The sequence below is a fragment of the Dendrobates tinctorius genome, unplaced genomic scaffold, assembly GCF_039654945.1.
Source record: "Dendrobates tinctorius isolate UK_male_01 unplaced genomic scaffold, ASM3965494v1 ptg000046l, whole genome shotgun sequence".
NCBI lineage: Eukaryota > Metazoa > Chordata > Amphibia > Anura > Dendrobatidae > Dendrobates > Dendrobates tinctorius.
In genome coordinates this window covers 38,205,971-38,232,049 of record NW_027361714.1, presented here as the reverse complement: position 1 = coordinate 38,232,049, position 26,079 = coordinate 38,205,971, and the positions used below count along the sequence as shown (strand labels likewise).

Sequence of the window (26,079 nt, the reverse complement as noted above, 5' to 3'; positions counted from 1 at the left end):
ACACGTCATGTTCCATCACCTGTGTATTCCCTAGCAACTCCGAGAATACTGTAGGACATGGTTCAGCTGAAACAGTTCTCAACACTGTTGCTTCTGAGCTGGCGTTAGAGTCTCAGCAATTGTGACCTCTTCCACTTTGGCTTTGGGGCGGGCCCCTGGGTAAGGTGCTTCCAGCGATTTCAGATCTCGTTATGGTTTGAGCAAGTTTACATGGTACACCTGGTGCGGCTTCCTGCGACCGGGTTGGTGTACCTTGTAATTCACCTCACCCAGTTTTTCCACCACCTCGTATGGGCCTTGCCACTTGGCTAGGAACTTGCTCTCCACCATGGGGATAAGCACTAGCATGCTGTCTCCAGGCTGAAACTGCCTCAGCCTTGCTGATCGGTTATATACCCTTGCCTGTGCCTCTAGTGCCTGGAGAAAATGCTTCTTCACAATAGGCATCACATGCCCCATCCTCTCTTGCAACTGGTTGACATGCTCAATGATGCCCCAGTGTAGTGTGACCTCAGCTTCTTAGGTTTCCTTAGCAATGTCCAGGAGCCCTTGCTGATGTCGACCGTACAGGTGCTTGTATGGCGAGAAGCCAGTGGAGGCTTGTGAGACTTCTTTAAAGGAGAAGAGCAGAAATGGAAGCAGACAGTTCCAGTCTTCACTATCCTTCTCAACGACCTTCTTGAGCATGGCGTTCAAGGTCTTATTGAAGCGCTCCACCAGGCCATCGGTCTGCAGATGGCAAACGGATCTTCGCAGCTGGGCAATCTGGAGGACTCTACACAGCTCCATCATCACTGTGCTCATAAAGGAGTTTCCCTGGTCCATCAAAATCTCCTTTGTTAGACCCATCCCAGCAAAGATATGGACAAGCTCCCAGGGGATACTCTTAGCCAAAGAATTACTTAGTGGCACAGCTTCAGGGTACCTGGTTTCAAAGTCCATGACCACTAGGATGTACTGATGGCCCCATGCAGATTTAACTAGTGGACCTAGGACTAGGTGTATGGTAATCCTCTCAAAGGGGACCTCTATCACGGGCAATGGGACTAAGGGGCTTCGGAAGTGATACGTACGAGCAGTGATCTGACAGATGGGGCAGGACCTACAATAATTTAGGATCTCTTGGTTACATCCTGGCCAATAGAATCTCCTCATTATTCTGTCCTGAGTTTTCTTCACCCCCAGATGTCCCCCCAAAGCATGCAAATGAGCCATGTCTAAAACCCTCCGCCGGTAAGGTCTCAGAACTAACAGCTGCTCCACTATCTCACCTCCTCTCAGTTTGGTCACCCAATACAACAAATCGCCATTGACTGCAAAATGAGGGAACCTGGTGTCTTGAGCAACCGCTTTAGAAACGGTAATATTATCAAATGCCCCCTTTAATGTAAGATCCCTAATTTGAGCAGTCTCAAAATTCTCATCAGGTACTTCTAACTTAGGGAAGATGGTCTCCTGTGTCACTGTCTCGTCCTCTTTTCCAGGGAGGACACATAGGGGAAATTGAATTAGTCTTTATTTTTGCTGGAGCTTCTTCCAGATGGACCTGGCTTTTGTCCAGGACACTCAGTGCAGCCCCCTTTTGCCACAAGTTCCAGAATAGTGAAAAATCTTGCCCCAGTATAACAGGATGTATTAAGAATTTTACTATCCCAATCTCATGGGATTTAGTACCACAGTCTGTTCCCATGGTCATTCTGGCTACAGGGTAGTCCTTGGCATCTCCATGTATGCAGCGGACGCCTACAAAATTATTAGGGATCAACTGGTGGGGCAGTGTAGCTCTGATTAGGGTCACTAGACTTCCAGAGTCCAAAAGTCAAAGAACCATTACCCCATCGATGGACACAGTACATGACTGCGGCCCCTCGCCGGGTTAAAAGCCCACACTGCAGGCTGGATAGGCATAATAGGAGCAATGATTGCCTAGGATGCAGTCCATTGGATCAGGGCAAATATGACAATGGGCGGCTACATGTTCAGGATTGTGACATCGCCAACAGAACATGTCCTTAATACCATCCTTAGGGGACCCCTCAGCGGGATTGGCACGCCCCGTATTTGTGGGTATTGCCACCCTCCATGGTAAGCCCGCCCCTCTTTGGGTATCACAGTACGGGGAAGTGGTGATGTCTGGTTTCCCTAGGGATTTCTCAACAACCTGGTATCTCTCAACCAGGCTAACCAGGACATCTGCATTCCGAGGGTCACCCTGGGCTACCCAGGTCTGTATTGGCCTGGGAAAGGAGTGGATGAACCTGTCCATCACCACACGTTCGACCGTCTGGGCTGGAGACGTAGTCTCTGGCTACAACCACTTTTGGACCAGGTGCAAAAAAGCAAGCATCTGTGAGCGAGGGTTTTTTTCGCCAGCATATGCCCAGCGGTGGACTTACTAAACTCTAACAGACATAGTTACTCCCAGGCGTGCCAAGATTTCGGTCTTTAACCCGTTCCTGACATCTGACGTACCATCCCGTCCACGGGACCCGGGCTCCTATGACCGGGGATGGGATAGTACGTGCGATCAGCGGTGCTCCCGGGGGGTGCCGCTGATCGCGGCCGGGTGTCTGCTGATTATCACAGCTGACACCTGGCACGATGTGACACCAGCACGTTAACCCCTGGCACACTACAATCAATCATGATTGCAGTGTACCGGAGGGTTAGGGAAGCATTGGCAGGGAGGGGGCTCCCTCCATGCTTCCCTGAGACCCCCAGCGCAGCACGATGTGCTGCGCTGCGCTGGGGGCCTCCTTCCCTGCAGGTCTCCGGATCCAATATGGCGGCGGGGACCTTCGGGGGCCTGCACGGAGGCAGCTTCCTCAGTGCCTGCAAAGCGCAGGCATGAGGAAGCCATCTGCACTGCCTATCAGATTGCTGATCTGTCACAGCACTGTGTGACGTGTCGGATCAGCGATCTGACACATGACAGTGATGTCTCCCCTGGGACAATGCAATAAAGTTAAAAAAAAGTGTAAAAACAATTTATAAAATATCGCTAAATAAATAAAAAATCAAAACCAAAAATATTCCCTAATAAATTCATTTTTTGGAAATAAAAAACCCCAAAACAATAAAAGTACACATATTTAGTATTGCCGTGTCCAGAACGACCCGCCCTATAAAACAGTCCCATTAGTTAACCCCTTTAGTGAACCCCTTAAAAATAAAAAACAAAGCAAAAAAACAATGCTTTATTATCATACCGCCGAACAAAAAGTGCAATAACGCGCAATCAAAAGGACGTATATAAATTACCATGGTACCGCTGAAAACGTCATCTTGTCCCACAAAAAACGAGCCACAATATAGCATCATCAGGGAAAAAATAAAAAAGTTATAGCTCCCAGAATAAAGCGATATAAAATAGCTTTCATTGCATAAAAGCGCCAAAACGTAAAAAAAATGACATAAATGAGGTATCTCTGTAATCATACTGACCCGAAGAATAAAATTGCTTTATCAATTTTACCACACGCGGAACAGTGTAAACTCACCCCCCAAAAGAAATTCATGAAATACTGGTTTTTGTTCATTCTGTGTCCCAAAAATCAGAATAAATAGCGATCAAAAAATGTCACGTGCTCGAAAATGGTACCAATAAAAACATCAACTCGTCCCGCAAAAAATAAGACATCACATGACTCGGTGGGTCAAAATACGGAAAAATTATAGCTCTGAAAATGTGGTGATGCAAAAACTATTTTTACAATAAAAAGTGTATTTTAGCTGCGACAGCTGCCAAACATAAAAACCCTCCATAAATAGTAAATCAAACCCCCCTTTATCACCCCCTTAGTTAGGGAAAAATAATAAAATAAAAAAAGTATTTATTTCCATTTTCCCATTAGGGTTAGGGCTAGGGTTAGAGTTAGGGCTAAGGCTAGGATTAGAGTTAGAATTGGGGGGTTTCCACTGTTTAGGCACATAAGGTGCTCTCCAAATGCAACATGGTGTCTGATCTCAATTCCAGCCAATTCTGCGTTGAAAAAGTCAAACGGTGCTCCTTCCCTTCCAAGCTCTGCCATGCGCCCAAACAGTGTTTTACCCCCACATATGGGGTATCAGCCTACTCAGGACAAATTGCAAAACAAGTTTTGGGGTCCAACTTCTCCTGTTACCCTTAGGAAAATAAAAAATTGGGGGCAAAAATATCATTTTTGGGGAAAAAAAAATATGATTTTTTTATTTTCACGTCCGGGCGTTATATACTCCTGTGAAGCACTTGGGGTTCAAAGTGCTCACCACACATCTAGATAAGTTCCTTGGGGGGTCTAGTTTCCAAAATGGGGTCACTTGTGGGGAATTTCAACAGTCTAGGCACGTCAGAGGCTCTCCAAACGCGACATGACACCCGCAGACCATTCCTTTAAAGTCTGCATTCCAAAACGTCACTACTACCCTTCCAAGCCCTGACGTGTGCCCATACAGTAGTTTTCTCCCACATATGGGGTATCTGCGTACTCAAGACAAATTGGACAACAACTTTTGGGGTCCAATTTCTCCTATTACCCTTGGGAAATTAAAAAAATTGGGGACTAAAAGATTATGTTTGTGGAAAAAATGAATTTTTTATTTTCACGCCCGGGCATTATAAACTTCTGTGAAGCCCTTGGGGGTTCAAAGTGCTCACCACACATCTATATAAGTTACTTGGGGGGTCTAGTATCCAAAATGATGTCACTTGTGGGAGGTTTCCACTGTTTAGGCACATCAGGGGCTTTCCAAAAGCGGAATGGCATCCGATCCCAATTCCAGCCAAAAAAGTAAAATGGCGCTGCTTCCCTTCCGAGCTCTGCCATGCGCCCAAATAGTGGTTTACCCCTATATGTCGGGTATCAGCGCACTCAGGACAAATTGCACAATAACTTTTGGGGTCCTGTTACCCTTGGGAAAATAAAAATTGGGGGTGAAAAGATCATTTTTGTGGAAAAAATATGATTTTTTAATTGTATGGCGGTACGTTATAAACTTCTGTGAAACCTTGGGAGGTTCAAAGTTCTCACCGCACATCTAGATAAGTTCCTTGGGGTCTAGTTTCCAAAATGGGGTCACTTGTTGGGGGTTTCCACTGTTTTGGCACATCAGGGGCTTTCCAAACGCGACATAGCATCCGATCTGAATTCCAGCCAATTTTGCATTGAAAAAGTCAAATGGCGCTCCTTCCATTTTGAGCTCTGCCATGCGCCGAAATAGTGGTTTCCCCCACATATCAGGTATCAGCGTATTCAGGACAAATTGCATAATAACTTTTGCAGTCCATTTTCTACTGTAAAGGTACTGTCACACTTAGCGATGCACCAGCGATCCCGACCAGCGATATGACGCGGTCAGAATCGCTGGTGCATCGCTAAGTGGTTGCCAGTGAGCTGCCACACAGGCAGATCTCACCAGTGACATCGCAGGGGTCGGGGGTCACTACTTACCTGTCAGACGAGGCAATCCTGACGTCCTCCCGCCTGCGTCCACGCGTCGCTCGTTTCCGCAGCAGGAAGCTGACGACGAGAAATGATCCAGGACGTTCTCGCGCGATCAGCGATAACCAGCGGGGGGAGCGGTCAGAGGTATGTATCACACATAGCGATATCGCTAACAATATCGCTATAACGTCACAAAACCAGTGACGTTATAGCGATATTGCTAGCGATATCGCTTAGTGTAACAGGCCCTTTACCCTTGGTAAAATAAGAAAAATTGGACCTGAAGTAATTTTTTTGTGAAAAAAATTAAATGTTCATTTTTTTTTAAAACATTCAGAAAACTCCTGTGAAGCACCTGAAGGGTTAATAAACTTCTTGAATGTGGTTTTGAGCACCTTGAGGGGTGCAGTTTTTAGAATGGTGTCACTTTTGGGTATTTTCTATCATATAGACCCCTCAAAGTGACTTCAAATGTAATGTGGTCCGTAAAAATAAAATGGTGTTGCAAAAATGAGAAATCGCTGATCAACTTTTAACCCTTATAACTTCCTATCAAATAAAAATGTTGGTTCCAAAATTGTGCTGATGTAAAGTAAACATGTGGAAAATGTTATGTATTAAGTTTTTTGTGTGCTGTATCTCTGTGATTTAAGGGCATAAAAATTCAAAGTTGCAAAATTTTTAAATTTTTTGCCAAATTTCCGTTTTTTTTCACAAATAAACGCAAGTCATATCTATGAAATTTTACCACTAACATGAAGTACAATATGTCATGAGAAAACTTTGTCAGAATCACTGGGATCCATGGAAGCATTCCAGAGTTATTACCTCATAAAGGGACAGTGGTCAGAATTGTAAAAATTGGCCCGGTCATGAACGTGCAAACCACCCTTGGGGGTAAAGGGGTTAATTTGGCATATTTTTTGGCATCCTGTAGTGCGAAGTCATATTACTCTTTTTGGGGTTCACCAGTCAAATATGGCACCAGGTCCTCTGCCCATGCTCTGTTGGAAGTTTCTCCTGTTCAGTCACCCTCTCGAAAACAGTCAGAAAGCTTTCATATCATCTCTCGGGCTCATATTTTGCATGGATCCTCTTACCGCTTTCCGGACATAAGAGTCATCACTTGGAAGTGGGGAGGAAACCGTGAGTTGCCCATGAACTGCCTCTGCGAGGAGTTCCATTTGCTGCATTAGTGCCTCCTGTTGCTGCTGCTGTTGAAGCTACTTTGCCAACAGTTTTGTTTGTCTCCTTTTCCTTCATTTGTTGCTGTTGACTGGCCAGCTGTTGCTGCAGTTGATCCTGGACGGAACAGATGCTTCACAAGCTGTATGTCTTGTGCTGGATTACGGATTTTACCCAAGACATGCAGTTGTCCACAGCCACTATACGTGTTCCTGGAATGCTGCCTGCATTCAAAACACCACCATGTGTGAGAGGTTAACTCACTCAGTTGCTTGCAGAGGTAAACTCAGTAACACCTCTTGTGGTAAATCACCTGCTGGTTTATTAAAGCACAGCATAAATCGTAGCAGGGTGTAACAATTATGTAGGTACTATGGAAACTGATTGCGTAGGATAAAATTGATCTGAGACCAATGTTGAGACAAATGAACTTTATTTTAACTAAGTAAGAAACACAACAAAAACTATCAGAGGCTTTCCTGCAATTACGGCGAAATGCACAGCACAAAACAGAAATGTCCAGCAAGCGTAATAGCGGTGCGCATCCGCTAAAGCAAACAAGTCCAGCAGTAATATAATGCGAGAGTATGAACTGCACTGATATGTGGAAGTCAAGCCATAGTACGAACAGCACTTATATGTGGAAGTTCAGCAATAATAAGAAGCAGTAGTGCAACGGCACTTATACGTGAAAGTCCAGCAGTAATAAGATGCAAGAGTGCGACCAGCACTTATACGTGGAGGTCCAGAAACAATGCAGACAGAGGAGATGACACTTTTCATGGAAGTCCAGAAAAACACGGGTGGAGCATAACAATGAGAAGATCCTTAATGGTACCTTTTTGGGCTGAAAAGTCCTGCTCAAGTCCCACACAGACACAGTGTTATGAGCTCATTTTCTGCTCCACCAGTTGAGAGTTCCACTTCCGTTTTCCCTCTGGTGGTGACAGGAGGTAGTGAGGTTGGTTTAAGTGGTAGTGATCTGTCACCTTGTGAGGAAGATAGTGATTGGATCTCTGGAGTGTCAGACTGGATATAAGACAGCCGACGCCCTATCCAGGTGCTGGTGATTCAGTCTGCTTCCCTCAGTCTGCTTCTCAGGTCAGGACTCAGCTCTGTTCCAGTCTTCCAAGATAAGTTTGTTTTTTGCTAATGTTCACACTTGCTCTTGATGGTCTTTTCAGTTTTTTGTGTGGTCAGCCAGCCCGGCTGGGCTGTGCTGAATTTCCACTCTTATTTGCCAAATTGCCTTTTTTTGTCCCTTATTGGATTGGCCTCTTTTTGCTCTATCTCAGAATATTTCAGAGTGCTGATATAGTGGGAGAAGTCTAGTGACTTCAGGGTTAATTTTGCTATCAGTTGTGTTGGACATTTTGTAGGGTTTTTTGGCTGACTGCAGACAGTGTCTTTCCTTTCCTGTCCTTTCTAGTTAGTCGGGCCCCATCGTTTGCTCAGCCTATTATCCTGCCTTTGTTTGTGTTTTCATCTTTTTTCACCGTCAATACATGTGGGGGGCTGTCTCTCCTTTGGGGTCTGCTCTGGGGCAGTTAGTTTTCCTCTTTTCCTGCTTTAGGCTTATTTAGTTCTCCGGTTGTGACGAGGCATCTAGGACCACCGTAGGAACGCTCCACGACTGCTGCTAGTTGCGTGTTAGGATCAGGGGTCTGCAGTCTGCACAGTTATCAACCTCTTTGGTTTTCTGAGACTTAGCTTGTTTTGTTTTTTATTTCCTCCTCGGCTACCCGTTCATAACACACAGTCGTAGAAGTTAGGACAGTAGGTAACTCTAGCAGGATCCGGAAGCAGCTCAGAGGACTGAAGGCAACTGGTAGCAGAGAGGCAGAGCACCGAGTAACGAACAGCAGGGACTCCAGGGGAAAGCCAGGAGGGAGCTCAGAAGCAAACAGCAACAAAATACTCAGGCAAGGAGGAGCTCTTGACCCGGACTTAAATAGCAGAACAGACAGGAAGTACAAGACAATGCGAAGTACCAGACTCCATCTTGGACAAGGGCAAAACAGGCTCCAAGTAACATCCGGAATCCTTACATTACTCCCACCTTAGAATCGGCCTCAGGACGATCCAGGACCAGGTTTTTCAGGATATTTTTGATGAAACAGAGCAATCTTTTGAGGAGCACAGATATTACTCACCGGCTCCGAAGAATTCTCCTCAGACAATCATCCTTGCCACTTGAGGTACTGCAGTTGATTCCTGCGGATCCTGGAGTCCAGAATCTTTTCCACAACAAATTGTTCATGCCCATCCACCAACACAGGCTGAGGAGGCGCAATACGACCCTTAAAAGTATTTGTAGACACAGATTTTAATAAGGAGACATGGAACACAGGATGTACCTTCATAGTCCTTGGTAACTTCAGACGGCAGCCAACGGAGCTCACGAACCTCAAGATCTTGAATGGACCGATGATTACAGAATGCTGTAGATAATTCCCTAATGTCGGTGCCGGCAGCTCATATTCAAAAAAAGAGGTGACAGATTCCCTTTAAGACAGTATTAACATGTTCTTGATGCTCCTGCAAAGAATCAGAGCAAATCAAAATATCGTCCAGATAGATTACGACAAAATGATCTAGCAGATCTCTAAAAATGTCATTAGCCAAGTGTTGGAAGGTTGCCGAAGCATTGCAGAGACCAAAAGGCATCACAAGGTACTCGAAGTGCCCATAACGACATCTAAACACCATCTTCCATTCATCCCCAGAGCGGATCCGAACTATGTTATAAGCTCCTCGAAGATCCATCTTAGAAAAGATTTTGGCATGTCGTACTCTTTCCAGCAATTCAGGAATTAATGGCAAAGGATACCGATTCTGAATGATTACCTTGTTGAGCTCCCGATTGTCAATACAGGGTCTAAGAGTTCCATCCTTCTTCTTTACAGAAAGGACGGATGCTCCTGCTGGTAAAGAGGAGGGGCAAATTAAACCTTTAGCCAGATTCTCGTCAATGTATTCTTTTAAGACCTACAGCTCTGGAGCTACTAGTGGGTAGACATTTTGAAATGGAATTTCCACTCCTGGAAGCAGCTCAACAGGACAATCATAGGCTCTGTGAGGAGGAAGCTGATCTGACATTTTCTTATCACAGATATCAGAAAATTCATTATAAATGGGTGGTGACATAGATACCTTAGTGGTACATTCCATATCCTGAGAACTTGCCTGACCTGTTACTGGTATATCCTTTGGTGAAAAGGTGATCTCCTTGGTCTCCCAGTTGATGATTGGGTTCTGTGCCTGCAGCCAGGGAATTCCTAGAATTACAGGAAAATGTGGCAAATAAATTATCATAAATGAAAGCACTTCCTGATGATTGGATTCAATGCAAATCTCCAGAGGTACCGTCTCCCGAGACTAGGGGGGAGCCATCCACTGTTTTCATGGATATTGGGGTGGCTCTCTGTTGAATTTGTATGCCATGTTACATGGCAAAGGTGAGGGCCATAAAGTTACCCCCGCCCCAGAATCCACCATAGCTGCACACAAGAGCCATTGTCCCGACAACAAGATATTAATGGGGAGGGAGCAATGCGTATCTTTATCCTTCTGTGTTTTGAGAGAGGCAGTCATAGATAGGGAATGAAAGACTGCATTCACAGAAAAACTGGACTCAGAAACAACACATTCATCATCCTGATTCTCATACTCCCTGTCATGATCCAGGTTGGACTATGACAGATAAAAGCACTAGTAACCTTTTTTTTCCTTAAGCTGTTTGCTTAAAGTTAGATTTGCCCACGGTGGTCATTAGGGTCATTGCACTGTGGTGGTTTCAGTTCTAGTTTTGCCCCCGGTGGCTGTTAGGGTCATTGCACTCTGGTTACTTTAGTTTAGTGCATGTGATTATAAAGCAGGTGTGATTGCTCTGGCTCTGACCTATAAAAGAGCGTCAGGTGTTGCAATCACTGTTGGTGATATTGCTCATTTCCAACCAAGTCTGGTGGAGGAAGAAACTACAGAGAGGAGTTCCTGGCAGCTCAGGGGAGCTCTGGTGTTATAGCTTCAGGTGGTAGCTGATTAAGGTATCGAGCTTCAGGGGTGAAGCTGAACTTTGGTGTCGTACTCTGTTGCTTGGAGCAATAGCAACAGAGCAAAGCTAAGTGGTGTGCAGATGCTTCTCACAAAATTAGGATATCATTAAATAGTTAATTTATTTTGGTTCTTCAATACAAAAAAGTGAAACTCATATATAGAGTCATTACAAACAGAGTGATCTATTTCAAGTGTTTATTTCTGTTAATGTTGATGATTATGGCTTACAGGCAACGAAAACCCAAAAGTCATTATCTTAGTAAATTAGAATAATAAACAAAAAACACCTGCACAGGCTTCCTAAACATTTAAAAAGGTCCTTTAGTCTGTTTCAGTAGGCTCCACAATCATAGGGAAGACTGATGACTTTTTGATGATATTCTAATTTTGTGAGAAGCACCTGTATATTTTACTCACGATTTTACTTATGTGCTGGGTGTATTGAATTGGTTCAGAGGCTGAGCCCACTTAATATAGGGCAGATGTTCTCTGTCTTTTAGAGCCAGCATCTTCCAGCAGCGACCAGAGTTGAAAAGAAAAAAAAATTGAAATGCCATAATTGCCCTTTTTTGATAGCTAAATTTCCTGCAGAAAATGCAATTAAACATATGTAGCCTGAAAATTATTTCTATAAAAACTAAAGCTTAGCAGGCAAAAAGCAAGCTCTCGTACAACTCTATCAATGGAAAAATAATAATGTATGTGTCTCAGTATAAGTTAACAACATATTCTGGTTGTCTTGCCGTATATAAAAAGCTTTCATCACAGGTTCAAGTAAAAAGTTCAGAAAAAGTTATAAAAAATATATATGAAAAAAAATGGAATCACCCCTTTTTTCCTTCATTAAAAAAATAAAGATTTTAAACAAATAAAATATTAAACATATTCAGCATTGCTGCGTCTGTACAAGTCCAGCATATCAATATATAAAACATATTTAATCTGTACAATAGATGAAAGCTAAAAAATGTTGAAATCCCAGAAAGGCCTGTTTTTTTTTTTTTGTTTTTTTTTTTAAATTCAGGTATAAATATAAACATCAGCTCGCCGTGCAATAAGCTGCTTTCAATGAAAAATGAAAAAGGGTCTCAGGAAATGGTGACATAAACCAATTTTTTAAATACATTTCTGAAATAAAAAAAAAGATTCTACTGTATATAGGTTTAGAAAACTTGGACTAATGGAGGGAAAAAAAATTAAATCATGAATTCACCAAATGAAAATTGACTGCAGCAAGAAGGGGTTATAACGTCTGCGCCTATAAACCAATATTTGTACATATTTTTGCTTAGTCTTTTTTTCTGTTTTTCATTTAGGTTTATTTTGTATTGTTGATATAGTTTGCTTTGGATACTCTGCTCTAGTCTTCAATTTCACATAAACACTTAACACTGAAATGTTTTTTTTCTAGGGTGCTCATTTGATTGTTACCCCAGAAGATGGTATTTATGGTTGGAGATTTACAAGAAAAACAATTTACCCTTTCCTGGAAGATATTCCTGACCCCAGTGTCAACTGGATACCATGTTCTCACCCTGAAAGGTATGCAAATATTCTGCCTGAAGATTTTCTTTTCAAATTAAAGAAAAATTTGTTAGGAAATTTTTTTTCAGAGTTGAAAAAGTAGAACTGGATTCGAAAAAAAAATGGTTGCTTTCTTACAAAACAGTATGATAATATTCCACCTTTTGTGTTGTTTTGTAGTCAAGAAGCATTCATTTTATGGAAGCTGAGCTGCAAAACCATCCAAAACTTTTGCACAGGATTAGTGCTGTTTCTGCAGGAAGGCAATCATGTTTTTGTGATGCTCTAAACCCTTCAGAGATATGTTCATAGGTTTATGGTTGAAAGAAGACATAAATCCACTGATTTCAATTTAAACTTTAGCATATTGATCCAAAGCACGGCAAAAAAACCCATGAGGCAGATGTGAATTGCCACGGATGAGGGTGAAAATTCCTTCCTGACACCACATACGACAATCAGACTCAGGCTTGTACTGGTATACAGGAGAGCAGGAGAATCTTCCGGTGGGCCCCTGTACAAGAGTAGGCCGCCACCCTATTATATGTGCAGTACTTGGCACAGTATACTGGAATCACTATGTACAGATATAGGCGTCATCTTATTCATTTAACAGTTCATTGTTCAAGAAATTTGTGATTGAGGATAATGTCACATTTGCATGTAGCTTAAAAGTGGGGCCATGGAGTTGGTTACTGGTGGGCCCTTGGCTCCCCAGTCCGACACTGAACTAGTTGCCTGGATCAACATCCCATTACAGAATCTAGTGCCCATAACTTGCAATATTATATTTTTCAAGAATGGCATCTAGGCCTTTCATGACCTTTTGCATTGAATCAACCATTACAACATCATGTGGCAGAGAGTTCCATAGTCTCACTGTTGTTACAGTAAAGGGGGCATTTTCTATGTCTAGAGGAAGCAGATTATTGCCACTGTTGCTGGCTTATGTGTAAAAATATCATTATGAAGATCTCGGCACTGACCCTTCATATATTTGAACATTGTAATAATACCATCTACTTTAATGCTTACTTTTCTTCATAGTGAAGGAGCATGGGATTTTAAGCATGGGAGGAAATCTCACAGTTACTTGCATGCCTCAATTTTTCATCAGCCACCTTCAGACTAAGGGTTTTTGGATAACCTTTTCTGGTTTAAGAGTCACTATTATAAACCCATAAAGAAACACTTTGCATACTGTGATAAAACACTCCGGGATCGCCTTTGCTGGGGTCAAAGGTCACGTGCATTCAGCATGAAACTCAGGCGCAGAGCTGGGATTCGTGTATAACTGACCCTGGGTCAGGTTTATTAACGGTGAAAGCAATGCAAAAGGAAATAAAACATAAAACAAATCCTTGCCTGTCCGGCACTAACTAAACAATGGACAACCTAACTACCAACTAGCGGGCTTCTCCCGTCCAGCCAAACCACAGTTGCAGTGGGCACTGCTTCCACTCACGTGTGTCTCTCACACAGACAGGCTCTCTGTGTTCCCAGGCTGAGACACTCACACAACCACCTTGCATCCTTTTATATCCACCTCCCATTATCCATTAGTAAGCAGGTGCGATACTGACCAGACTAGGCCACATAGGAAAGGAATCTGGGCGAGATATACCTGCCCTCATCCACTATTCCCACATGATTCTCACATATCCCCCCCTTCTGCTCAGACCACTCCGGTCGAGCAATGACACCCGCCAAACAGTGCACTCGGGACAGGGCATCTGCATTTCCCATCTGTACCCCTGGGCGGTGCTCCACCGTAAAAGTGTAGGCCTGCAGGGCAAGGAACCACCTGGTCACCCGGCTATTCCGTTCCTTGTTCAAGTGCATCCACTTGAGAGGGGCATGGTCAGTGATCAGCCTGAACTTTCGGCCGACCAGGTAATATTTGAGGGCCTCTAGAGCCCACTTAATGGCGAGGCACTCTTTTTCTACGACTGCATACCTTTGCTCGTGTTTATTCAGCTTCCTGCTGAGATAGAGGACTGGGTGTTCCACTCCGTCCCTCACTTGTGAGAGTACAGCCCCGATACCGGTATCAGAGGCATCCGTTTGTACCACAAACTCGCTGCGGAAGTCCGGAGTCACCAGTACGGGCTGAGAGCAAAGTGCCCGTTTTAGGCTATGGAAGGCTTCTTCAGCCGCTAAGCTCCATTTAATCATGACGGAGTCTTTCCCTTTTGTAAGATCCGTCAGTGGGGTAGCGATGGCTGCAAAATTGGGTATGAACCGGCGATAATAACCGGCGATCCCCAGGAAGGCTTGCACCTGCTTCTTGTTGACAGGTTGTGGCCAGTCCTGAACCGCCTGAATCTTATCAACCTGGGGTTTAACAACACCCCTCCCAATTACATACCCCAAATACCGGGCTTCTTCTAGCCCGATGTGATATTTCTTGGGGTTCGCGGTTAGACCTGCCTCCCACAGGTCGTCAATCACAGCTTGTACTTTCTGGAGATGAGTCTCCCAGTCCAAGCTGTAAATGACAATGTCATCCAAATAGGCCGAAGCGTACCGCCTATGTGGCCTCAGGACTCGATCCATCAGTCTCTGGAAGGTCGCCGGTGCCCCGTGCAGTCCAAACGGCATATACACATACTGAAATAAACCTTCCGGCGTAGCAAATGCCGTCTTTTCTCTGGCAGCCTCAGCCAGAGGGATCTGCCAATACCCCTTTGTTAGGTCTAGGGTAGTAATATACCGGGCTTTTCCTAACCGATCTATTAACTCGTCGACCCGGGGCATGGGGTAGGCATCAAATTTTGAGACCGCATTCAGTTTCCTGAAGTCATTGCAGAACCGGATGGTGCCGTCCGGTTTAGGAATTAGCACAATCGGGCTGGACCACGCACTGTGCGATTCCTCAATGACTCCTAACTCTAACATTGCCTTCACTTCTCGGGAAACGGCTTCACGGCGCGCTTCCGGGATTCGGTAGGGCTTTACGTGAACTGTGACACCAGGTTCCGTTACGATGTCATGTTTCATTAGCATAGTCTGCCCGGGTTTTTCTGAGAAAAACTTTTGGTTGTGAAGTAGAAACTGCCTGACTTCCGTCTTTTGCCGCTCCGAGAGAGTCTCTGCAACCCGTACCTCCGGTACGGTATGCGAGCAGACAGGACGGGCCAGCTCCGCTGACAAGGCAGACCGATCCTTCCAGGGCTTTATCAGATTTACATGATAAATCTGTTCAGGTTTCCGTTTACCTGCCTGGTATACTTTGTAGTTTACTTCACCAACTCTTTCCTTGATCTCAAAGGGGTCCTGCCACTTTGCCAGGAACTTACTGTCCACCGTGGGGACCAGGATCAACACCCTATCTCCGGGTGCAAACGTACGGATCTTGGCGCCCCTATCATAGATTCTTTTTTGGGCTCCTTGAGCCTGGATCATGTGTTCTTTGACAATAGGCATAACAGCCGCAATACGGTCCTGCATTTGTGTGACGTGATCTATCACTGTTTTAAATGGAGTGACCTGACCCTCCCAGGTTTCTTTTGCAACATCTAACAGTCCGCGAGGACGTCGGGCGTACAATAACTCGAAAGGCGAGAATCCCGTGGAAGACTGGGGTACTTCCCTGATGGCAAAAAGCAAATACGGAAGTAAATAGTCCCAGTTCTTCCCATCCTTGTCTATCACCTTTCTCAGCATCTGCTTCAGAGTTTTATTGAACCGTCTGTATGAGGGTGATACACGGATGTGCGTAACGGTTCGATTTGTAACAATCGGCAGAGCTCCTTCATTATCCTGGACATAAAGGGGGTCCCCTGGTCGGTGAGTATCTGTTTTGGTATACCGACCCGACTAAACACATGCACCAGCTCCTTGGCAATCGTCTTGGTGGCCGTGTTACGCAAAGGGATGGCCTCCGGGTAACGAGTGGCATAATCCAAGATGACCAGGATATGTTGGTGTCCACGTGCAGACCGTGGAATGGGCCCAACTAAATCCATCGCAATCCTCTCAAACGGGACTTCAATAATAGGTAGGGGTACCAAAGGGCTACAGAACCGGGGCTTAGGTGCAGAGGCTTGGCAGTCAGGACAAGACTCGCAATATACACGAATATCATGATGCATGCCTGGCCAAACAAAACAGTGTAATATCCTTTCGGTGGTTTTCTGGACTCCCAGGTGACCTCCCATCACATGTCCGTGGGCCAGGTCCAGCACCTGCCGCCGGTAGGGTTTTGGCATGACTAATAGTTGCACCGTATCTTCCCCCTTTTTCTCTATCTGATAGAGTAAATCATTCTCCAGAACCATGTAAGGATATGCCAGCCTAGAGCCAGGTTCTACGGGTAGCCCATTTATCACTTTTACATTTGTCCTAGCCTGAGACAGGGTAGGATCCTTTTTTTGCTCGCTTTGGAAGTCATCTTTCTGAACTTCTAAATCCGGCAAACGGGGAGGTGGACGGCTGTCAGCCTCCTCCTCTTCCCCGGTCTCCTCATTATCACCCGCCATGACTGAAAACGGGAACTGCAGGTCATTTCCCGCAGACTCTTCCCCCGAGTCTTCCGGGGAGACCTCTTCCAGGGGTTCGGGACCCACACGCTCCCTGGGAGAAGAATCATGTACACTATTACCCGAGGGCATCAACTGATTCTCCCACAATTGCCAGAAGTGGGGAAAATCCCGGCCCAGGATAACATCATGCAATAACGCCGGGACGAGTCCCACTTTATGTTGCACAGACCCATAAGAAGTAGTAATGCATATGACCGTGGTGAGGTACGAACAGGTGTCTCCATGCACACACGTTACAGAAAATTTGTCTGATGGTCCAGTCGGGGCTGACACCAGACTGGCCTTCACCAGAGTCACCACACTTCCCGAGTCTAACAATGCCACCACATTTTTGCCATCAACAGTTAAATCACACAAGTGTTTTTCCACATCCTTTTGACCGGCATTCACACTCACTACCCGTGCAACCATAGACATGCGGTTTTTAGAGTCTGTGACGTCGCACTGCATGGGTTCAGTAGTGACCGGACAGTTCGCAGCAATATGTCCCATCTCTTGGCAGCGGAAACACCTAACGGGCCCCTTGCTTAGACCATAGTTCGTTACTCTCGGCCTCGCAGTGCGGGCAGTCCCGTTTTCCTCCCCCACTGTCTTAGGGATTTTTCCATCTCCCCTACTCCCTGGAACAGTCTTACCGGTTCCACGTGGAGATGATGAAGAACGAGGTGGGGTAGCGTCGTCTCGGAGTCCTTCCGCCACGGAGTAACGTTCAACCAGATCCACCAGTTGATCTGCCGTCGTAGGATTTCCATGGCTTACCCACTTCCTCAGGGCTGGCGGTAGAGCTCTCAGGTACTTGTCCATGACGACTCTCTGGATTATCTCTGGCGCTGTCAACACCTCGGGTTGTAGCCACTTCTTCGTCACGTGGATCAGGTCGAACATCTGGGACCGCGGTGGTTTATCCGGCTGATAAGTCCATTGATGTACTCTCTGTGCACGGACAGCGGTCGTCACTCCCAGCCGGGCCAAGATCTCGGCTTTCAATTTGTCAAAGTCCTGCGCAGCTTCAGGTTCCAAGTCATAATACGCCTTTTGGGCCTCACCGGAAAGAAACGGGGCAATCAGGCTGGCCCATCGTGCCTTCGGCCATTTTTCTCGCACCGCCGTCCGTTCAAACGTGGTCAGGTATGCCTCGACGTCATCTTCGGTCGTCATTTTCTGCCAGTACCGACTCACGTGAATCACTCTCGACTCGGCTTCCAGGTTAAGCTCAGGTAAGCTTGCCAAGCGCTGCGCCACCTGCTGGAGAAGCGAACGATCGGTAACTGTCATGTCCACCAACTCCTTCAGCTGCGCCATCATCACCCGATTAGCTTCTTGCTGGACGGCGGTGGACTGTACCAGCGCTTTCACCACGCCCTCCATGCTCATGCTTGCAACGTGATGTCCGCGTTCTCCACCACAATGTGATAAAACACTCTGGGATCGCCTTTGCTGGGGTCAAAGGTCACGTGCATTCAGCATGAAACTCAGGCGCAGAGCTGGGATTCGTGTATAACTGACCCTGGGTCAGGTTTATTAACGGTGAAAGCAATGAAAAGGAAATAAAACATAAAACAAATCCTTGCCTGTCCGGCACTAACTAAACAATGGACAACCTAACTACCAACTAGCGGGCTTCTCCCGTCCAGTCAAACCACAGTTGCAGTGGGCACTGCTTCCACTCACGTGTGTCTCTCACACAGACAGGCTCTCTGTGTTCCCAGGCTGAGACACTCACACAACCACCTTGCATCCTTTTATATCCACCTCCCATTATCCATTAGTAAGCAGGTGCGATACTGACCAGACTAGGCCACATAGGAAAGGAATCTGGGCGAGATATACCTGCCCTCATCCACTATTCCCACATGATTCTCACAATACCATAAATAGTTTAGGAACATATAGTTTTCTAATTAACATATCAAAAATTTAAAACATATGAGGGGGTACCCCCAAAAAACAATAATTGCTTATTTAATTATTTTATTCAAGATAAAATCTTGAAAACATTAATCCTCTTCAAAATGCTGTCCATGAGATGATATTCACTTGTCCCAACAGTTTTTCCACTGTTCAAAATATGTTTTATATTCTTCTCAACTAACGCTGTTAAGTGCTTCCAGCTATAATTTTTTTCTTAACCTCTTCTACGGCCTGATAAAGCTTTCCCTTTAGGTTTTTCTTCATTCTTAGGAATAAGAAGAAATCATAGGAGGCTATGTTGGGTGAGTAAGGGGGGTGAGAAACTATTGTCATGCCTTTTTTTTCACCAAAAACTGGTTGATTCTCAAAGCTGTGTGGGCAGATGCATTGTCATGATGAAGCAGCCAGTCCCCCGATCACCACAATTCAGGTAATGTTTTTTTCACTGCCTCACGCAATCACTTCAGCACTTGTAGATAGTAATCTTGGTTCACTGTGGTGCCGAGGAACAAATTCAACGTGATCAACTCGTTTGATATAAAAAAAACAAACCATCATGGACTTTAAATTTGATTTAACTCGCCATGCCATTTTTGGCCTGGGTGATGAAGCTGTCTACGACTGGCTGGACTGCTGTTTTGTTTCAGGATCTTAGGCGTAACACCAAGATTCATCCCTTGTGATGACTTTTGACAAAAAAATCAGTGTTACCCCCTTACTCTCCCGATCCTGTGACTTCTTCCTATTCCCAAGAATGAAGAAAAACCTAAAGGGAAAGCGTTTTCAGGACATAGAAGAGGTTAAGAAAAAATAGCTGGAAGGAAACAGTGGAAAAAACGTTGGGATAAGTGCATTCTAGAGTTGAGCGACTTTGGTCGGATCGGGTTTCATGAAACAAAATTTGTTTCAGATGAAACTGGTCCGACTAGGGCAAAAAAAGTCAGAGTTTCGTCCGAAACCTGACCCCAATGCAAGTCAATGGGGAATAAAAGTCGGCATTGAGTGGATGAATGTCATCCGCTCAATGCAGACTTTTATTTCCCATTGACTTGCATTGGGGTCAGGTTTCGAACGAAACTCCGACTTTTTTTGCCCTAGTCGGTAGAGTTGAGCGAAACGGGTCGAACAATTTCAAAAGTCGCCGACTTTTTGCAAAGTCTGGTTTCATGAAACGAAACCCGACCCTAGGATGAGGTCGGCCACGAGGTCGGCGACTTACGTGCCAAAGTCGCGTTTCAAAAGTTTGTTTAGCGCTCTTTTTCAGCCAATCAGGATCCACGGACACTGTGGGCAACGTGATGACATAGGCAGGGGTCGCCACCATCTTTCAGAAGGGCATGCAAGTGATTGGCTTGCTTTGGTGGGCGTCACAGGGGTTATAAAAGGGCGTGCACGCCGACCGCCATCTTACTTCTGCCGATCTTAGCATAGGGAGAGGTTGCTGATTCTGTAGGGAGAGCGTTAGGCAGGGAAGAAGACAAAAAAACTGCTTCTGCTGCTAGCGATTTTGCCTGTGCAACACACCAGTCACTGTGTGTGCAGTGCAAGGGGAGGCTATATTGTGGTGGATCAGCGGTGTTGGTTGTTAGGCTGCCTTCTAAGGCTTCCTGACAGCTGCATTGCTGTTTCCCCACTGCTCTGCAAACTGCTTTTTTAAAAGCAATCCCAATTCCTTTTTGTCCTGCTAAGGTACTGAGCGTGCATTTATTCACACCATACAGCGGTGTACGCTCCTCACACAGTACCGTGTAACGGCTGTTATCACAGCCACAGTGAAGCTATCTGTGTGTCACTGTGGAGGACTTGTTCCGTTCTTACAGACCTACACTCTAGGGAGATTCCTATTCTGCCCAATTCTACAATTCACTTTTTTCACACCTGCTGCATCGAGCCTGTGACATAGCGCTCTGATATTCAGTGGGCCTCACACAATCCAAAAGTGTCCAGTGTCCACAAGTGTCTGTAGAAATTCAAAATCTCCCTTATCCTGTAGTCACTTTTTTCACACCTGCTGCATCGAGCCTGTGACATAGCGCTCTGATACTCATTGGGCCTCACACAATCCAAAAGTGTCCAGTGTCTGCAGAAATTCAAAATCTCCCTTATCCTGTAGTCACTTTTTTCACACCTGCTGCATCGAGCCTGTGACATAGCGCTCTGATATTCATTGGGCCTCACACAATCCAAAAGTGTCCAGTGTCCACAAGTGTCTGCAGAAATTCAAAATCTCCCTTATCCTGTAGTCACTTTTTTCACACCTGTGCCATCGAGCCTGTGACATAGCGCTGTGATATTCAGTGGGCCTCACACAATCCAAGTGTCCAGTGTCCACAAGTGTCTGCAGAAATTCAAAATCTCCCTTATCCTGTAGTCACTTTTTTCACACCTGCTGCATCGAGCCTGTGACATAGCGCTGTGATATTCAGTGGGCCTCACACAATCCAAGTGTCCAGTGTCCACAAGTGTCTGCAGAAATTCAAAATCTCACAGAAATTCAAAATCTCCCTTATCCTGTAGTCACTTTTTTCACACCTGTGCCATCGAGCCTGTGACATAGCGCTCTGATATTCAGTGGGCCTCACACAATCCAAAAGTATCCAGTGTCCACTAGTGTGTGCAGAAAATCTAAATCTCCCCTGTCCTATAGACACCTTGTACCTTGTTTTACATTACTATATAGTTTGTTGGATTTTGTCTACATTTCTACCAAAAATGAGGAAGGCTGGTGGAAGAGGCCGTGGAATTGGGCGGGGGTTGGCAGCTGGTAATGATGGTGTTGGTGGTGGATCTGATGGTAGTGGCAAAAGCAAAATAGGACCGAATGCAGGAGGTGTTGAACCTGCGTCATCGTCTGGCTCCATAAGGCTTCGAAGGCTTAGTTTTCTAGGAGTTGGCAAACCGCTTTTAACGCCAGAGCATCAGGAAAAAGTTTTGTCTTACATTGCTGACTCAGCCTCCAGCTCTATCGCCTCCTCTTCTGAAGTTGTAAAAAGTAAAAGCACTGAGTCATCATTGGAGGCTCATGTTCATGAACCACACCTTTCCTTGTGTCCTTCACCACAACCAAGATTGAAGGATGACGCAGGCCATACTACTGATTACTCCATGGAGCTGTTTTCACATACCATGCCTGGATTATCAAGTGAAATGGTGAATTACCCAGGCCAAGATGAATCTGACATGGAGTGCACTGATGCACAGCCGCTGATAGATGATTCTGCTGGTACATTCACTCAGAGCACTACATTGTCCTCGCAGTGTACAGAGCCTGATTCTGACCCTGATGAGACTCAGGTGCCCCTTCCCGCACACTATACCACCATACACGGTGACACAGAGGAAGGTGCACATGACATTGAAGAGGAGGTAATGGATGACCCAGTTGTTGACCCAGATTGGCATCCATTGGGGGAAGAGGGTGCTGCTTCCAATAGCTCAGATGAGGAGCATCCACAGCAGACATCAACATCGCAACAGCTGTTATCTGGCAGGCCCGGAGCACTCCAAAGACAGGTTCCAAAAATCAAAAGAGTTGCTGGACAGCTTGTCCAGAGGGTCAAAACATCACAGCGTGCTAGGCCGCAAAATGTCTGCCAAAGTAGGAAGAGTGCAGTGTGGCACTTTTTTGAACAAAATCCTCATGATCAGGCCAAGGTTATCTGTAAGAAGTGCGCAAAGACCTTTAGCCGAGGGAAAAATCTGAAAAATTTGAATACCAGTTGCATGCTTAGACATTTAACCAGCATGCACTTGCAAGCGTGGACACAACACCAAACCTCAAGTGCCACATGTGCAACTGATCACAAAGAAGGTAGTCAGCAACGCTACATTGTTTCCCCCACTGTAAGCCCACCGGTTAGCACAGCAGCAAATGTTGAGGTGTCGTTGCAAGGCCACAGCAGTCAGGGAATCCCACTGTTAGATCAACGAAATACTGAATCTAGGCCATCAGAAAGAACACCAACTCCATCACCATCATCAACCCTCTCTCAGTCCGCCCTGTCCACCGCTACTTCTACCATATGCAGCTCTCAAGTCCAGCTCACCCTCCCAGACACTATGAGTAGGTCAAGAAAGTACTCGGTCTCTCATCCGCGTACACTGGGTTTGAACGCCCACATTTCCAAACTAATCTCGTTTGAGATGATGCCCTATCGGTTGGTGGAAAGCGCAGCTTTCCGCGAACTCATGGCCTATGCAGTACCACGCTATGACCTACCCAGTCGCCACTTCTTCTCTCGCAAAGCCATCCCAGCCCTCCACCATCATGTGAAAGACCGCATTGTCCATGCACTCAAGCAGTCAGTGAGTGGAAAGGTGCACCTCACAACTGATGCATGGTCCAGTCAGCATGGCCAGGGCCATTACGTGTCCATCACTGCGCACTGGGTTAATGTGGTGGATGCAGGGTCCACAGGGGACAGCGGTGGTGGGACAGTGCTGCCTAGCCCACGGTATAGGAAACAGTTGGCTGTAGGCGTTCCACCCTCCTCCTCCTCCTCCTCCTGAAGCGAAAGCTCGTCCACAGAGCGCAGTCGTACGAGCACTCCATCTGCAGCTGCCACTGTTGCACACGAGGTGTCCCCCTATCGAGCAGCTAGTGGAAAGCGTCAGCAGGCTGTGTTGCAGATGATGTGTTTGGGCGACAGACACACCGCCGAGGTGCTGGCCGAGTACTTGAAGCGACAAACTGAGTCATGGCTGGGCAGTGTACATCTTGAGGCAGGAAAGGTAGTTAGTGATAACGGCCGTAATTTTGTGGCAGCCATAGCCCTTTCAAAACTCAGCCACATACCTTGCTTGGCTCACACCTTGAACCTGGTGGTGCAGTGCTTCCTCAAAAATTATCCGGAGTTAACAGCCCTGCTCCATAAGGTGCGAAGACTGTGCGCGCACATCCGCCGGTCGCCTGTACACTCCGTTCGTATGCAGAAGCTGCAGCGATTGCTCCACCTTCCCAACCACCGCCTCATTATCGACATTGCAACAAGGTGGAACTCCACCCTGCACATGGTGGAGCGGCTGTGCGAGCAGAGGCAGGCCATAATGCATTTGTGGGAGGATACACGGCCAGGCACTTTGAGAGCAGACATGGAGTTGACAGGTGTGCAGAGGTCGAAGCTGAAAGACCTCTGTAAAGTCCTTCAGTGTTTTGAGGAATGCACACGGCTGGTAAGCGCAGACGACGCCATCCTAAGCATGAGCATCCCACTTATGTGTCTGCTCATGCAAACTTTGACACACCTTAAGGAGCAGGCGTCTGCAGCCAATGTTGACAAGGAGGAAGAGGTGGAGGGAATCCTTGATGACATTCAGCCATTGTCTGCTCAGGGACCTCTCCTGGACGAGTTGGAGGAAGAAGAGGAGGAGGAGGATGATGATGGGGATGATTACTTAGGGGAGGAGGATGCATCTCGTGGGGCAAGTGAAAATGTTGGCGTGGCAAGGTCTGGTACAGGGTTTGTGCGTGACTGGAGGGATGTGGATTTGCCAGAAAGTGCTCCTCCAACCAGCACTCGCAGTGCATCATTGACACCGGGAACATTGGCCCACATGTCAGATTATGCCTTGCGGATCCTAAAAAGGGACCCCCGCATTGCCAAAATGATGAACGATGACGACTACTGGTTGGCCAGCATCCTGGATCCACGCTATAAAGGCAAATTACAAAACATCATGCCACAGGAGAACCTTGACCTAATATTGGCTAATAAACAAGCAACTCTGGTAAATCGGTTGCTTGAGGCATTCCCAGCACACAGCAGCGGTGATGGTTCTCACACGAGCCGTACGGGCCGGGGGCAGCTTGGCAGAGGTGTTCATGGTGCACAAAGCAGAAGTGGCGTTGGAGACAGGGGTTTCATGACAATGTTGTGGACTGATTTTTCAAGTACCGCTCACACAACTGGCAATACAGCATCGATGGAAAGTGACAAGAGACAGCAGTTGTCAACTATGGTTACAAACTACTTTTCCTCCCATATCGATGTTCTCCCACACAGGTCATTCCCCTTTGACTATTGGGCTGCTAAACTGGACACCTGGCCTGAATTGGCCCAATATGCCTTACAGGAGCTCACTTGCCCAGCTGCAAGTGTGCTATCGGAAAGAGTCTTCAGTGCAGCTGGATCAATCCTGACAGAAAAAAGGACCCGTCTGTCAACCCAAAATGTGGATGATCTAACCTTCATTAAAATGAACCATGCATGGGTTTCCAAGGATTTTGTCCCACCTTCCCCTGATGACACATAGGGTGACAGAAAAATGGCTTGCTTTGGTCCACCTCTTCCTGGGACTTGACCTATTTCGCCTTTTGCATCAGCTGAATGTCCAACATCAGCATATGCCACTTTCTAAAACTCCCTAACTGTGCTGCCTCCCCCCCCCATGGCCGGGGTCACCACCTAGAGCACGACACCGTGCGAGTGCCGTTGCCCTGGACAGGTGGGTAGGTCGACTCTTGGGCGCGGGCACTGGCACAGGGTCCCTCGTAGTGCAATCAAGTGTCTCTGATGGTGGTGGTGCACACCCGCCGTCAGACACACCGCCGTACTATGAGGGGCCCAGTGCCAGTACCGATGCCCACGAGTGGGCCCCCCTTGCTTGGGCAGGGCTCCAGCATTTGCAATCTTTACCTCTCCCTGCTCCTCCGCTGTGTAATCTGGGCCGTCAAATCCATACTGTGCCTGACACCGTCTGAGCCTGCCTCCTGATGTATAGACATATCTTTTGAATGTGTACGCTATCCATACATGTTATCCGGGGATACGGTACCCTTTCTCACCTTTGTGCAATCACGTGCAAGCCATACTGGGCCTAACACCGTCTGAGCCTGCCTCCTGATGTATAGACATATCTTTTGAATGTGTATGCTATCCATACATGTTATCCGGGGATACGGTACCCTTTCTCACCTTTGTGCAATCACTTGCAAGCCATACTGGGCCTTACACCATCTGAGCCTGCCTCCTGATGTATAGACATATCTTTTTAATGTGTACGCTATCCATACATGTTATCCGGGGATACGGTACCCTTTCTCACCTTTGTGCAATCACTTGCAAGCCATACTGGGCCTTACACCGTCTGAGCCTGCCTCCTGATGTATAGACATATCTTTTGAATGTGTACGCTATCCATACATGTTATCCGGGGATACGGTACCCTTTCTCACCTTTGTGCAATCACGTGCAAGCCATACTGGGCCTAACACCGTCTGAGCCTGCCTCCTGATGTATAGACATATCTTTTGAATGTGTACGCTATCCATACATGTTACCGGGGATACGGTACCCTTTCTCACCTTTGTGCAATCACGTGTAACCCATACTGGGCGTTTGAACGGATGGCGAGCTGTTAAGCAAGCTACAGCACCTGTGGTTTGCACACGTAAGTTTTTCATTTTTTTCAGGAATGATGGTTAGGCCTAATTCCGG

General features: G+C 46.2%; 1 protein-coding gene across 1 annotated transcript in view; it reads left to right on the top strand.

Moving 5' to 3' along the window:
• VNN1 (vanin 1) overlaps window positions 1-26,079 on the top strand; it is a 58,866-nt gene that overhangs the window by 12,630 nt on the left and 20,157 nt on the right. Inside the window, exon 2 of the mRNA XM_073575828.1 lies at window positions 12,076-12,206. Within this exon, the coding sequence (XP_073431929.1) occupies window positions 12,076-12,206 (131 nt within the window). The remainder of the gene's footprint in view (window positions 1-12,075; window positions 12,207-26,079) is intronic.